The sequence below is a fragment of the Oryza glaberrima genome, chromosome 7 (assembly GCF_000147395.1).
Source record: "Oryza glaberrima chromosome 7, OglaRS2, whole genome shotgun sequence".
Classification (NCBI taxonomy): domain Eukaryota; kingdom Viridiplantae; phylum Streptophyta; class Magnoliopsida; order Poales; family Poaceae; genus Oryza; species Oryza glaberrima.
Window position 1 is genome coordinate 4336348 of NC_068332.1, and position 13260 is coordinate 4349607.

Consider the following 13260-nt stretch of genomic DNA (forward strand, 5'->3'; position numbering starts at 1 on the left):
TGATTTAAATAGGTTTAAACTTTTTAGATTTTGATCGGCAATTAGTCAAACTAAAAAGAGATTTCGAACTTAAAGACTATACCAATACATTCATATTTCAAAGTGAATCCATAACAGTTCAAAATTGTCACTATAAAATATTCATATTTTTAAAGAAATTGTATCTCTTCCGCTCCAAAATATAACAGTCCAATATTTGTTCCCAAACACAATAACTTTGGCATCTACTCCCTCATGTCAAACAATCACAAACTTCAGTAGTTCAATTACATATCTCTTCCTAGGCCATGTTTGCCACGACTCCGGATGCTAGATTTTGTAAAGCTGAGTATTCCTAGCTACAAAATCCATGAATTTGGATATGCGAATTTGTTGATAACATTTAAATGGATTGTTTTGTTCCTATTTTAGATGAAATATAAAATTTTAAAACAATATAATTCAACATAAAAAATTTAAATGTAATATGTATATGGGATTTGGAGTTGTGCCAATTAATAGAACCTTAACCTCCATAAAAAAGCCCTAGAAGTCTCATTATACTCTGAGACGAAAGAAATATAAATTTTACAATCAGCACAAATTTGATCACAAGTTCACAACCACATATCACCAATCACCTGACACGTGGGCCCACAAACCGCCAACCTTTCCCGCGACTACTGGCGCGCGCCTTCTGGATTCTTCCTCAGCCCTTTTTGGCGGGAAGCCCACCCCACACCCCGACGATGCACGGTGCCCTGGACGTCCACGTCGACCGCCACCCGCAACCTCTGACCCCCTCGCCCTCCACGTCGCCGCCTCCCACTCCCCCCGCCGACGTGGCCGCTGCCGCCGCCACCACCACTCCCCGCCTCGCCGCGCGCCCCCGTGACCTCCTCCTCGATGATCCCCCCGCCTATTTATACTCGTCTCGCCACCCGCACCATCATCATCATCAGCAGCAGCAGCAGCAGCAGCAGAAAGAGTGATCTAGCTAGCTCGCCTGAGTTCTTTGCTTCTCCAGATCGATCGTTTCGCGCGCGTCTCCGCGTTCATCTGCTGTGTAATTTGAGTTATTATTAGCAACAATGGCAGTTGCTACCATGGCGCTGAGCTCCTCCTTCGCCGCCGCCGCCGCTGGTAGCGCGCCATGGCGTGGTGTCGTCGCCGCCGGCCGCGCCGCGGTTGGCTTCCCGCCTCGCCGTCGTGCTGCCGCGCTCGTCGTCAGGGCCCAGGCCGAGGTGAGCTGAGCGTTCTTGATTGGTTTCACTGTGTGTGTTCTGGTGATTTGCTTCGTGTGCTAACTTGGGGCGATCTGCAGCCGGAGGTGGAGCCGACGAAGGAGGAGGCGGCGACGTCGTCGCCACCGACTCCGACTCCGAGCCCCGCGGCGGCGGCGCCCAGGGCGAAGCCGGCGGCGGCGCCCAGGGCGAAGCCGGCGGCGAGCACGGGGCTGTGGGACGTGCTGGCGTTCAGCGGGCCGGCGCCGGAGCGGATCAACGGGCGGCTGGCGATGGTGGGGTTCGTGTCGGCGCTCGCCGTGGAGGCGTCGCGCGGCGGCGGGCTCCTGGAGCAGGCCGGCAGCGGGGGCGGGCTCGCGTGGTTCGCCGCCACCGCCGCCGTGCTCTCCGCGGCGTCGCTGGTGCCGCTGCTCCGCGGCGAGAGTGCGGAGGCGAGGAGCGGCGGCGTGATGAGCGCCGACGCCGAGCTCTGGAACGGCCGCTTCGCCATGCTCGGCCTCGTCGCGCTCGCCTTCACCGAGTTCCTCACCGGCTCGCCGCTCGTCAACGTCTAATTAATCAATTAAATTAAATTAAATTAATTAAGCTGCACTGTACACGTGTACGTACAATACATTCATGTACGTACGTATGTACTGGGTAGCTAGCTAGGCCGGGTTGTGTGTGTGTATACACTGGAGCAAGTAGCAAGCTTGATAGTGCTTGGTGTACTACCTTGGAATTTGAGAAGGGATTCAAAATTTGGAACTCTTGCAAAAATTCTTGAGAAATTTGGATGTTCGACGCAGATCCATATCACATAGAGGGAACCACAACCATATTTATGGACACTATAATTTAAACTCCGGTGGATATATAAAAAGAAGTGCATATCGTCTCAATTATTAATAGGTTTGTACAGAGAAAATATGCATGATTAGAAAGAGATAAGTACACTTTCAGCGTCTTACATGCGATTGTTTTCTTCTCTCCACTGTCTCCTCTCTTCTGTAGCCTCCACTCCTTGCTAGTCTCTGTCCTCCTCCTCAGTACACTCCATTCATGCTCTTTCCCTAATGCATTTCTTTGTTCCTTCGTAACTACATATATTGGTAAGCATATGTTTAACCACACCATATTTCCCTGTTACTATATGAAATCTTATGTATGTGTACTACAAATAAAACTACCATTATTTCAGCCTTTTTTTTCATTTGTTAGATATAATATTGGCCATCTATATAAAAATAAAACATCGCATGAACAACTAATAAATTGCAACTTAAAATCACTACAAATTAATTATAACATTAATTACATTTTTTACCATATAAATTAATTATGTCTATCTATTTTTTAAACCTAAACCGACTCTAAGTCATAGCACACAAACTACCTCCATTACTATTATCCTACTTAATAATAATATACTACATTATGAATATTTTATATTTATTAACTTCCTATGTTACTATTTTTGCATGCGACGTATAAAAATATAATGTAAAAACTAATATATACCTCTAATTTTCTCCGACATAATTAATAACAAATATTTACTATCACTAATATAAACCACGTGAACTAATATTTTCTAAATCCTTCACCCTACAAATTTTTACTAATCAACTTACGTGTAATTTATTTCTTCTATCCACTACCTCCTATCTTCTGTGGCTTCCTCTCCCCGCGGCTCTGACGCTTCGCCGCCTGCCCGACCCGCCGCCCACCGCCGAGCTACCGCCTCCTCTGGCCATCCCTCTAAGCCGGCGAACTCCTCCCCTTCCCTCCCCCTCTCACCCCCACCCCACCTCGGGACCCTAACCCGTAGGGTGTCGCCAGTGCCGGAGAAGAAGAGAAGGTCGCCGGAGTTAGAGGAGAAGACCTAGAGCACGAATCTCAAAGCTTATCTGGTTGTCCAAAATCTGTAAGATTACTGATTCCCGCGACTACTGGCGCACGCCATCTGGATTCTTCCTGAGCCCTTTTTTGGCGGGAACCCCACCCCGACGACGCACGGTGCCCTGGACGTCCACGTCGACAGCCACGCGCAACCTCTGACCCTCTCGCCCTCCACGTCGCCGCCTCCCCCTCCCCCGCCGACGTGGCCGCCGCCGCCGCCACTCCCCACCTCGCCGTCCTCCTCGATGACCCCCCGCCTATTTATACTCGTCTCGTCACCCGCATCATCATCAGCAGCAGAAAGAGTGATCTAGCATTCTAGCTTTGCTCGCCTGAGTTCTTTGCTTGTCCTCACTAGCGGTGTTTGACAGTTTGAGTTGTTAGCAATGGCGGCCGCTACCATGGCGCTGAGCAGCTCCTTCGCCGCCGTCGCAGCCGCCGCTGGTGGCGCGCCATGGCGCGCCGCGGTACGCTTCCCGCCTCGCCGGCGTGTTGCGCTCGTCGTCAGGGCCCAGGCCGAGGTGAGCTGAGCGTTCTTGATTGGTTTCACTGTGCGTGTTCTCTGGTGATTTGCTTCGCGTGCTAACTTGGGGCGACGTCGTCGTTCGATCTGCAGCCGGAGGTGGAGCCGACGAAGGAGGAGACGGCTACGTCGTCGTCACCGACTCCGAGCCCCGCGGCGGCGGCGCCCAGGGCGAAGCCGGCGGCGAGCACGGGGCTGTGGGACGTGCTGGCGTTCAGCGGGCCGGCGCCGGAGCGGATCAACGGGCGGCTGGCGATGGTGGGGTTCGTGTCGGCGCTCGCCGTGGAGGCGTCGCGGGGCGGCGGGCTCCTGGAGCAGGCCGGCAGCGGGGGCGGGCTCGCGTGGTTCGCCGCCACCGCCGCCGTGCTCTCCGCGGCGTCGCTGGTGCCGCTGCTCCGCGGCGAGAGCGCGGAGGCGAGGAGCGGCGGCGTGATGAGCGCCGACGCCGAGCTCTGGAACGGCCGCTTCGCCATGCTCGGCCTCGTCGCCCTCGCCTTCACCGAGTTCCTCACCGGCTCGCCCTTCGTGAACGTCTAATTAATCAATTCAATTAAATTAATTAAGCTGTGTACAAGTACAGTATGTATATACTGGGTAGCTAGCTAGGGTTGTTTGTGTGTGTATACATTGTAGCAAGTAGCAAGCTTATAGTGCTTGGTGTACTACCTTGGAATTTGAGAAGGGATTAAAATTTTAGAACTCCTACAAAAATTCGTGAGAAATTTGGATGTTCAACACAGATCCATATCACATAGGGGGAACCACATGCAGTGGTAACCATATCTATGGAAACTATGATTTGAACTCGTGTGTGTCTATATATATATAGAGAGAGAGAGAGAAAGAAGTGTGCACCATCTCAATTATTAATGGGTTGTTCAGAGAAAATATGCATATTTAGAAAGAGACGAAGACACTTTCGGCGCGTCTGACTGCTTACGTGCAATTATTTTCTTCTCTCCACTGCCTCCTCTCTTATGCTGCTTCCTCTCCTCCTCAATGCACTTCGTTCTTTCTCTTTCTCTACTACTCAGTATTGTCAGTGAGGACCATCTCCTCTCCTTTCCTTTTATGGAACGGCAACATTGGATTCGTATGAAGAGAGTGGTTATTACGAGCTGAGTAATGGTGGCCGACATGAAATGACGGCACTAACGAAAATGATAAAAGAGTGCACAGAGGTATTTCACCCTGTGCAAAAAGAAAGAGATGGAAATAGTAGAGGGAAAGAGTGGTCATGTTGCTCAAAAAAAAGGTGTGATTGCATGGTTCAGGTGAGGCCGGTGTTGTCCTCGAGATATAAGAGCATGAGTGGAGGTGTCAGTGGCGTCGGTCTCGCACTTCCAAATAGCAATACCGTAGCCGTCCTTAGCACCAACAAAAAAAATTCGCAAGACCTACAACTAAAGCCAGTAACGTGCTTTGAAAGAGCGATACCAACGATGTTTTCGCACTTTGAGCGTGCGATACCGCGGGCCCACTCTCCAATCTCCGTGCTCCTCGGTCTCGCGCATCGGGAGTGCGACACTGATACGGTATCGCGCTCTACGCGTGTGATACCGCAGGCCCACCCACCTCCCTCTGTGTCCCGGTAATGCGACAACGTGGATCCCAAAACTCTCTCGGTCTCGCGCTGCGAAACTATGAGACCGTTGGGCCCACCCGCCATACTACCCTCCCAAATCGCCAGAACGGGTCAGTTTTTCCACGTGGCGCTCTCGCTCTACGAAAGAGCGATACCGCGACGATCTCGCTTTTCCCACACACGATACCGCCAACTCAAATGCACCCTCGCTGATTGATACAGCGATATTGTGGCGCTATCGCACTTTCCCGTTGCGAACCTCGGTATCGCTCTTCCATCCTGCGATACCAATGGTATATTTGTGCAAATGATTCGCCATCCGATATATTTTTGAAAAAGAAAACGATGAACAGTATATTTTCAAATTTTTTTCTGCAAACTAACAGCTAAGATAAACAAATTTCAAATGACACTACTTAGGCTTGCATCTTTGTCTTCGTTTTCTTCTAGAGCACAATACTTCCATGGACCTTTTTCTTTAAAAAAAAATTCAAACCTTCTATGGCTCCAAGAAATTAATTTTTATCTAAACGCTATAAGTTTCATGAAAAAATGGAAATAAAGAAGGTAGACTGTAGTTAGTCAGTTATAAGATGTTACGCTCATGAGTAGTACCATAAGGTCCTGAGTTCAAAGCTCCATAGGAGCGAATTTCAGATTGGATTATAGATTGGGTTATTTGAACGCTAAGTTTCCTGCTTAATAGGCTAAGTTCCTGATTTAAAAAGGCTGCATATATATATATATATATCCGGTTGGTTTACACTATGTGTAAAGCAGCAAAGCCCTGTGATTAATTAGTCTAATTATATACAAGGTGATTCCCCACGCTTTGCTGTGGGAATTACTAAGTAATTTTTAATATATATTTTTTCGTTACAATCAAGCTAGGGGCAAAAATAAAACAAATGAAATATCAGGGCTTATCAGTATTTATCATGAAACAGACAAATGAAACCCACACTTTAATGTGTAACATATTGATAAGTTTATGTTAAATATTATAAAATGGTAGATAGATTTGTAAAAATATTGTGAAAATGATGTGATGTGTGATGATTGGATATGTTTGCATGTTAATTTGTAGAATTAAATAGATTATAAATGATGTTGCATGTTTGCACGAGGTTGAATATATAATTATTGCTAGTGGGTGATGATATAGCATGGTTGTATGTTAAGCTTTACAGTTAGTGGGTTGTAACTTTATAAAAAGTATAAATAAGATGACTTGTTTATACTCCCTCCAACCAAAAGTTTATAGCATATTTCTTGTTTCACCAAGACCAAATAATAAATTAACTCATTCTATATATAACAAAGAAAAAAATATGCATTCATGCAACCAGTGTTAAGATGCTAATTTAGCACTTCATTCAAATCTTATATGCATATGGAGACTACAAATATGCATATCTCATTTTCTTTTCAGAAAATAAATAAGCTTTAAGACTTTTGGGTGAAAGGAGCAACAAAAAAACTTTTACACGAGTTTTAGACACTTAAATTGAAAAACAGTAAAAGATCTCATATATAACATTCCATCGTTATAAAGAGACCCCAGTTTTACACCCTAGTAGCTTAGGTTATCATAATCAAGTTAGTAGCATGCACGGCTGGTGTTTGAATCTCCTGAAGATGAATATAAAGATAAAGATTAAATGTTTCACGTAAAATGAGGTGGTAATAACGTGTGATTAATTGAGTTTTAATTATTATAAACTTGAAAAATAGAATAATCTGATATTTCAGAGCAACTTTTATATAGAAAGTTTTCAGACGAAATGCACCGTTTAGTAGTTTGAAAAACGTGCCACGAGTATCTAAAATTTTATCCTATGCTTCTAGAAGAAACGAACAGGGCAGCTAAAGAAAAAATGATGGAACAAAACGCCAAACGGTCACTAACATTGTTGTTTTCCCGTCTCATCTCGAATTGTCGTTCTTGCATGCTGAAAATGCTGCCACTTTGTTGGCCATGGAGATGGAGGCTGCTAACTAGCCACGCCGGGGGGCTGCCTGACCTCTTCACGGTGGCCTCGATGTCCACGTTGAGTATCCAATGAGAAATGACCCCAATCACCCAAGCTAGGCTCTATGGGCAGTTTTGGTTTGAAGCTTGTCATAATTTTGTTTCTTTAAAGATGATGGATTGAAATGAGATCTTCAAACTCATTTTGGTTTAAAGCACGTCATAATTTTGGTTGTGTCGCGAAGTGAGCGTAGCTCAATGGGCTATGTTCCTTTTTTTTAAATCTATCCACTCTAATTTAGTTTAAGTACTAAACTTAGCACATATACTTATATTTAGTGATAGATGTTAATTATAGTGTGTACGTTTATATGGTCAGTTTGAACAATTTTTTTTAAAAAAAGAATAGTTGTGTCAAATCTTAAGCAAACTTTTTAGGTAGATTTGCCCCCCACTTCATAGTCATTCCAATCGAAATGACTAGTCTATGAAGTACAAGAACTGGAAAAAAAAATAAAATAGCCCGATGCGGCGTGACTGACCCAGCCTCACTCCACGTCGCTGGACACCACGTACGATTGTTGATTGTTCATTTGTTCTATCAACGATAGCTCGGTAAAATCGTATTACCACCACGACCAATAATTTGCACAAAACAATAATTTGAATTTCGATCGTTATTTCTGTTTAGAAACAACGACCATTATTGGCTTAAATACAAAACATTAGTAGACTCCACTCTATTATAAATCTTGTGATACAACTCTGATGCTACATAATCATATTACTTAGAAAATGTCATGAATAAGTGAAACCACTGTGCAGCTAGTCGTGATCAAGATAGGTAGTACCAGAGGGCATGACGCTATTCTGGGTATTGATATTTGCTAAATATGCAGCGTCTCCTCACAAGTCAAGTTTGAGAGCATTTCCCTCTATATGAACTGAATGATCAAGAACCGACATGAAAATGCTCATTAGATAAAACAGTATCAAACTACTGGTTAGCATGGACAATTAAGATACACGATAATTCCATAGGAGATCTACTCAGCAAACAGTAGTTTGAACAAGCAATACTCCGAAAATGCTGCTATTCTCTAGAGGCTGCCTACAGTGCAGGGGTACATTGTTCAGTTTCTACATTTCTGCAAAAATCAATCAAGTGTGCTCCTGAAAGAGTCTTCGCACCTGTGTACGGCATGAATAGGGACAAATTCTCGAGTTTATCGTCATACTGCAAGAGAAATTTAAGTAATGTATCTTTCTTGCTGCTCCTGAAGGAGACGAGCCGATGATTTAGCGTCCAAATACAGAGCACTGACTTCCTCAAGATCGGCCTGATTAAAAACAAGGTCATGGGTTCAGCATACATAAAACTTGCAAGAACAATATCAGGCTAACAAGTGAATGTAGCAGCCAGCCATAAGCCCATACGGCAAAAAAGACAACAAGAGGACGTTACAATATCCTGCTGGAATTTCAACACATACCTTGCTGATCTTCTCTCTCCCATTAGCCTTTGCAACTACACTGGCTGGCGATAGCAACTGAATAGCATGCCTACATGAGATTCAACATGTGTTACAATCGTTCATCTTCGCTAGCTGCCTCAGTAAGATGAGCTTGGTGGTTATAAAACTAAAACTACAAAATTTAAAATGCTTATAGAACACCGAAAGTGGGAAATAAGATCAGTCCACTTAACATAACTCCCTACTGCATAATTTCCATCTTAACTCTCTTTCTCAAACCTGTCGGTGTAACAACCAAGAATCATACCTCAAAGATGTCTGTTGTCCAATCTCTCCTAAAAATGCGAGACTTTCTTCATCAATGTCAATCTCTTCCACCTGCGCTCTAATAGCAAGTATCTGTAGAGGACAATGAGCAAAGATCAAACACATTTCTAAATGGGAAAGCCTAAGTGATATAAGATCCAAAATCAAACCTGGATCATCTCAGTGGGACCATATGTTTCTGTTCGAATAATCACCAATCTGTCTAGAAGATCAACTGGTATACCATGTGGACTTGTCATATCAGTTCCTCTGGACACAAGCATAACAAGACTTTGTAAACTTTAAGGAGCATATGGTAATAAACAAACAGACAAACACATGATTAGTCTGGTATTATAATGTAGCGCAGAGTGCTTCGACTGGTAAATCAAACTGTTTACCTTACGTTACATATTCCTCTGTTCGTAGCAAGTATCACAATTGGTGATAATGGGCTCTCCAAAGCACGATTAAGATAAGAGAAGCATTCAATGTCTAACATGTGGACCTGCGATTAAAGTTCCTCACAAGTAACTAAATCAAACCACATCAAGATTTATACCATATAGTAGAGAAATAGCATGGCAGTATGGCACTGCCCCACAAGGACAACCCACTGTATGTTTGACAACAGACAAACACACCCTCATTTGTATTTATACCTTCTGACTCCAAAATGAGCCACTGAGACAATTTCCAATCATAATTCGTAAGGATGAAATAATAAGATACCTCGTCAATGAACAGAACACCAGGTACAAGCTCAGCAATTCCTTCATCAATATATCTGTTAACCACCTAGCAACATACAGTATAGATGTTAAAGATCATATGCCAATCCTGACATGTTTATTAAATGTGGTCCACTTTTAAAAGCAGCAGTGCTGCTACATGGGAAATTTGAATACCTTATTGATTTCTTGTCGTAGCTTCTCAGTGATTTCAGTTTTCCGTGGCTTCATCATCTGTCCCATAAGGGACAAAATATCTTGGCCTCCTTGTGGTTGAGCATTTGCAGCATCAAGATCATGAAGCGTAACATCCTGTACAAAATTGATAACTGAAGTTTCAGCTCTTTAACTAACATCCATATAACTTGAGAATCATAAACAGAGAGCCTGTATATAACACACTAATGCTGCATAAGGGAACCCATTTTCTTATGCCGGTAGACAGGAATATAACAGTTGAGGGATAAAATAGAAGATAAAAAGGACAAATCTTCCAGTGGGACCTAATTAATCAAACATAATGAACTCCAAGGGTTATAATAATGTAGACTGATGGTCATGAATTTATTATTTAGTAGTGTTTGATTTGTGAACTGTATAAACCATTTATCAAGGGAGGTGTATTTACAAATGTGGATAGAAAAGGGATTAAGACCAATCCTTTTGGCTTTGGTAGGGCGGTTAGTTCAATATCACCTACAGGCCTGAAAGAGTTGGTTCTAATCTGGTAATCCATATCTATTCAGACAAGGTGTGATGGTAACAAAATGTCCCATAGCTGACAGCTCTACTTTCAATCTTCAAGGCATGAATATTTGACACTATACTTCAAATTTGTAAAACACGATCCATTCATTTCTTTAATTATCACCAACATAAATTCATAGATAGTACAATGCAAAAAAGACTTGCCTGTGCAAAAATCTTTTAGGCTAAAATTCACCAAATTACCTGCACTATTTCCTTCTTCTTATGGACCTCCCCTTTGGGAATTGGAACATACTCCTCAGCTTCAAGATCGTATTCTGTAGCAAAAGCATCACATCTACCAACTCTTTTGACCGCACCACTATTAGCTTCAATGTATATAACATCACCCACTGACACCTGCATCCCATGTATCACTGATGTAATGAAACAACTAGTGCAAAAAATGGAAGTAACAGAAGTGAATCTCAGTATCAAGGCATCTAATCAGCTTCACGATGACAAGTTATGAATTTCCAATCATGCAATTTTTTTTTTACAATTAACATTCTCCAAAGTTTACTTTATAGATTAAATATTCACAACAAGACATTCTTCTGAATAAGAAATGAACAATCATCCAACTATTACTAAAATTTCAAAAAATGCACTTAGTGTATTCTAAAATATCCAGCACAAGATAGGAGGGCGAGGAGCAGGATACCTTTTCCTTTATTAAAGCATCATAAATTGTAGGATCTAGCTTCAGTTGCTTAGTCCCTTTTACAGTCTTCAGACCTATGATTACATGGCTAATGCTTTTTCCATATCCACCTGTTGTACTCTCAGCCTCTTCTGGGGAAAGTTCAGTAACCTAAAAGGCAATGAAGCACAAATATATATTATTTTAGAAACAGACAGTGAGAATATCATATCAGTTATAAATGTGCTAATATCAAGAGAAAATGAAATAATGCACAAATTCAAGAACAATATCTTAGTGCAAACTTAAAAATTAGCATATATGGTGTGCTTACCTCTCCTTCGTAGACCTCTTTATTTTCTTTTATACGCAAACCTATAGCTCTACGGAAATTCTCCATTAGCACCTCAGTTTTCTTGACCTCTGAGGAATACACTTCTGATCCTACCATAGGACAGAAAGGGACCTGTATAGTAAAATAATAAGATAACACATAAGATATTCTCCATCAACATGAATGAAACATTGGAAGTTTTACCAAAAATGAAGCAGATGTAAGACATTGAACGAAAAATCTTATAGTTAACACAAAGAATTTCTCATATAGATTGTGAGGTATAAAGTAAAAAAATGTACAGGTATCTAATAAATTGACATCAAATTCCAGTGATCCACCATTAGCAGAATTATTTTCAAGGAAGGGAAACAAATATATTGAACCAGCAAGCAACAGAATCCAAGCCTAAAAGAAATGTTGAAAGCCAAAAACATAGAAAAAAACATGCTAAGTCGACCATTTCTTTAGAATAGCAATTTAGTTAGGTGAATCTGAAATTTAATCCAACCATCCTCCCAACAGTTGAACTAAAAAATAATAAGGCATAGGTTCTCAAATACCAGAAGCTCAATATGAATGCCTTTCTGGAGCTAGATGAGCCCTTATAAATGTAGAATTACTTGTTTACACTAGCTAATGAACAAAAAGGATTCAAACTTACAAAGAAATGGCTTATTATGAACAATTGTCCACGGTGCCCTTATTGCACTTAAACACGATTCATCAGTTTTTAGTGGCCACATGCTTTAACTCCATTCAATCTTCAGTAAAGAGAACTATGAAATAGAAGTAAGACCTCTTAAACTAAGTCTATGGTATGAAAGGCAGGAAACATAACCCCTCTATGTAGAAGTGAGGCTTGAACACACACATGTATAATATGTTGTTGAAATGAGGCTTAAAACCAAGGTATTCACAACCTTGTGCGGCCACCATTTCACCACGCTGAGGGCCATCGCATCGACCTCTTGACGAGCGGAAGAGCAAAAATCCCCAAAAGGCAAAACACTTTGTACAAGCTTACGGTGAGCATATGTTGCTAATAACATGGCTTGTTCATTATGAAGCCTAAAATCTAACCTCCAAATTTAATTTACAGCAGAGTGTACAAATCATCTAGAGCAGTGCTCAAAGGGTGTTCGAGAGGAGAATGAGGGAGTGGAGGCACCAACCAACCTTACTACCGAGCTCCTGGGAGATGCCGAGAGCGAGAGCCGTCTTGCCGGTGGCGGGCGGGCCGGCGAGAAGCAGCGCGCGCCCGGCCATCTTCTTCTGGCGAATCATGTCGACCACCAGCCCGGCAGCCTCCCTCGCCGCCCCCTGCCCCACGAACCCCGCCGCCAACCCTATCGCGGCCCCATTCGCCTGCTCGAGACCACCAAACCAAGCCAAGCCATGAGAAAATTTTCTCTAAAACCCTAGGAGAAAAACCTTTCCCCACTGCAGCAGCAGCAGCAGCAGCAGCAAGGTGGGGGAGAGAGCGGAGGAGGAGGAGAAGCGCGGGGACGCACGTCGAGGCCGAGGCCCTTTATGTGGGTGTGCGTCGCGATCCTCTGCTTCTTCGTCGTCGACTGCACCTCCTCGATCCTCATCGCCGCCGCCGCCGCTTCCTGTCTCTCCGCCTCCCTCCCTCTCCCCCACCGCAACGACGGTGGCCGGCCGGTGGCGCAGCGACGCACGTGCGGACCTACGAGCGAGCGGCGGCGCGGCGGCGACCTGGGCGGCGGCTGGTGAGCTGCGACTGCGAGCGAGCCACCGGCGTCGAGAGGGAAGCAGAGGAAGAAGAAGAAGAGGAGGGAGGGGGCCGCGCAATCTAGGGTTCTTTTTTCTTTTCGGG

The 13260-nt window shown here is 43.7% G+C and overlaps 3 protein-coding genes across 3 annotated transcripts; 2 read left to right on the forward strand and 1 right to left on the reverse strand.

Annotated features, from left to right (window-relative positions):
- The first annotated feature begins 918 nt into the window (after positions 1-918).
- Positions 919-2104, forward strand: LOC127780896 (low molecular mass early light-inducible protein HV60, chloroplastic-like). The gene is made up of 2 exons (XM_052307884.1): positions 919-1223; positions 1304-2104. The coding sequence occupies exons 1-2, from the start codon at positions 1071-1073 to the stop codon at positions 1775-1777; spliced, it is 627 nt and encodes a 208-aa protein (XP_052163844.1). The 5' UTR covers positions 919-1070; the 3' UTR covers positions 1778-2104.
- A 1293-nt stretch (positions 2105-3397) lies between these two features.
- On the forward strand, positions 3398-4338 carry LOC127780897 (low molecular mass early light-inducible protein HV60, chloroplastic-like). The gene is made up of 2 exons (XM_052307885.1): positions 3398-3625; positions 3721-4338. The coding sequence occupies exons 1-2, from the start codon at positions 3491-3493 to the stop codon at positions 4162-4164; spliced, it is 579 nt and encodes a 192-aa protein (XP_052163845.1). The 5' UTR covers positions 3398-3490; the 3' UTR covers positions 4165-4338.
- A 3791-nt stretch (positions 4339-8129) lies between these two features.
- Positions 8130-13181, reverse strand: LOC127780933 (ruvB-like protein 1). The gene is made up of 12 exons (XM_052307928.1): positions 12935-13181; positions 12600-12788; positions 11421-11552; positions 11108-11257; positions 10648-10803; positions 9874-10008; positions 9698-9763; positions 9367-9473; positions 9136-9235; positions 8967-9058; positions 8678-8747; positions 8130-8524 (listed from the first exon to the last, which is right to left on the reverse strand). The coding sequence occupies exons 1-12, from the start codon at positions 13013-13015 to the stop codon at positions 8435-8437; spliced, it is 1368 nt and encodes a 455-aa protein (XP_052163888.1). The 5' UTR covers positions 13016-13181; the 3' UTR covers positions 8130-8434.
- Between the last annotated feature and the right edge of the window lie 79 nt (positions 13182-13260).

Bases quoted from the DNA above. Each gene is read 5' to 3' on its own strand.
- LOC127780897 (XM_052307885.1), top strand. From the start codon at position 3,491: ATGGCGGCCGCTACCATGGCGCTGAGCAGCTCCTTCGCCGCCGTCGCA. The intron at 3,626-3,720 runs GTGAGCTGAGCG...TTCGATCTGCAG, and splicing joins TCGTCAGGGCCCAGGCCGAG to CCGGAGGTGGAGCCGACGAA.
- LOC127780933 (XM_052307928.1), bottom strand. From the start codon at position 13,015: ATGAGGATCGAGGAGGTGCAGTCGACGACGAAGAAGCAGAGGATCGCG. The intron at 12,789-12,934 runs GTGCGTCCCCGC...GGTCTCGAGCAG, and splicing joins TAAAGGGCCTCGGCCTCGAC to GCGAATGGGGCCGCGATAGG. The intron at 9,764-9,873 runs GTATTCAAATTT...GTATGTTGCTAG, and splicing joins TACGACAAGAAATCAATAAG to GTGGTTAACAGATATATTGA.
- LOC127780896 (XM_052307884.1), top strand. From the start codon at position 1,071: ATGGCAGTTGCTACCATGGCGCTGAGCTCCTCCTTCGCCGCCGCCGCC. The intron at 1,224-1,303 runs GTGAGCTGAGCG...GGCGATCTGCAG, and splicing joins TCGTCAGGGCCCAGGCCGAG to CCGGAGGTGGAGCCGACGAA.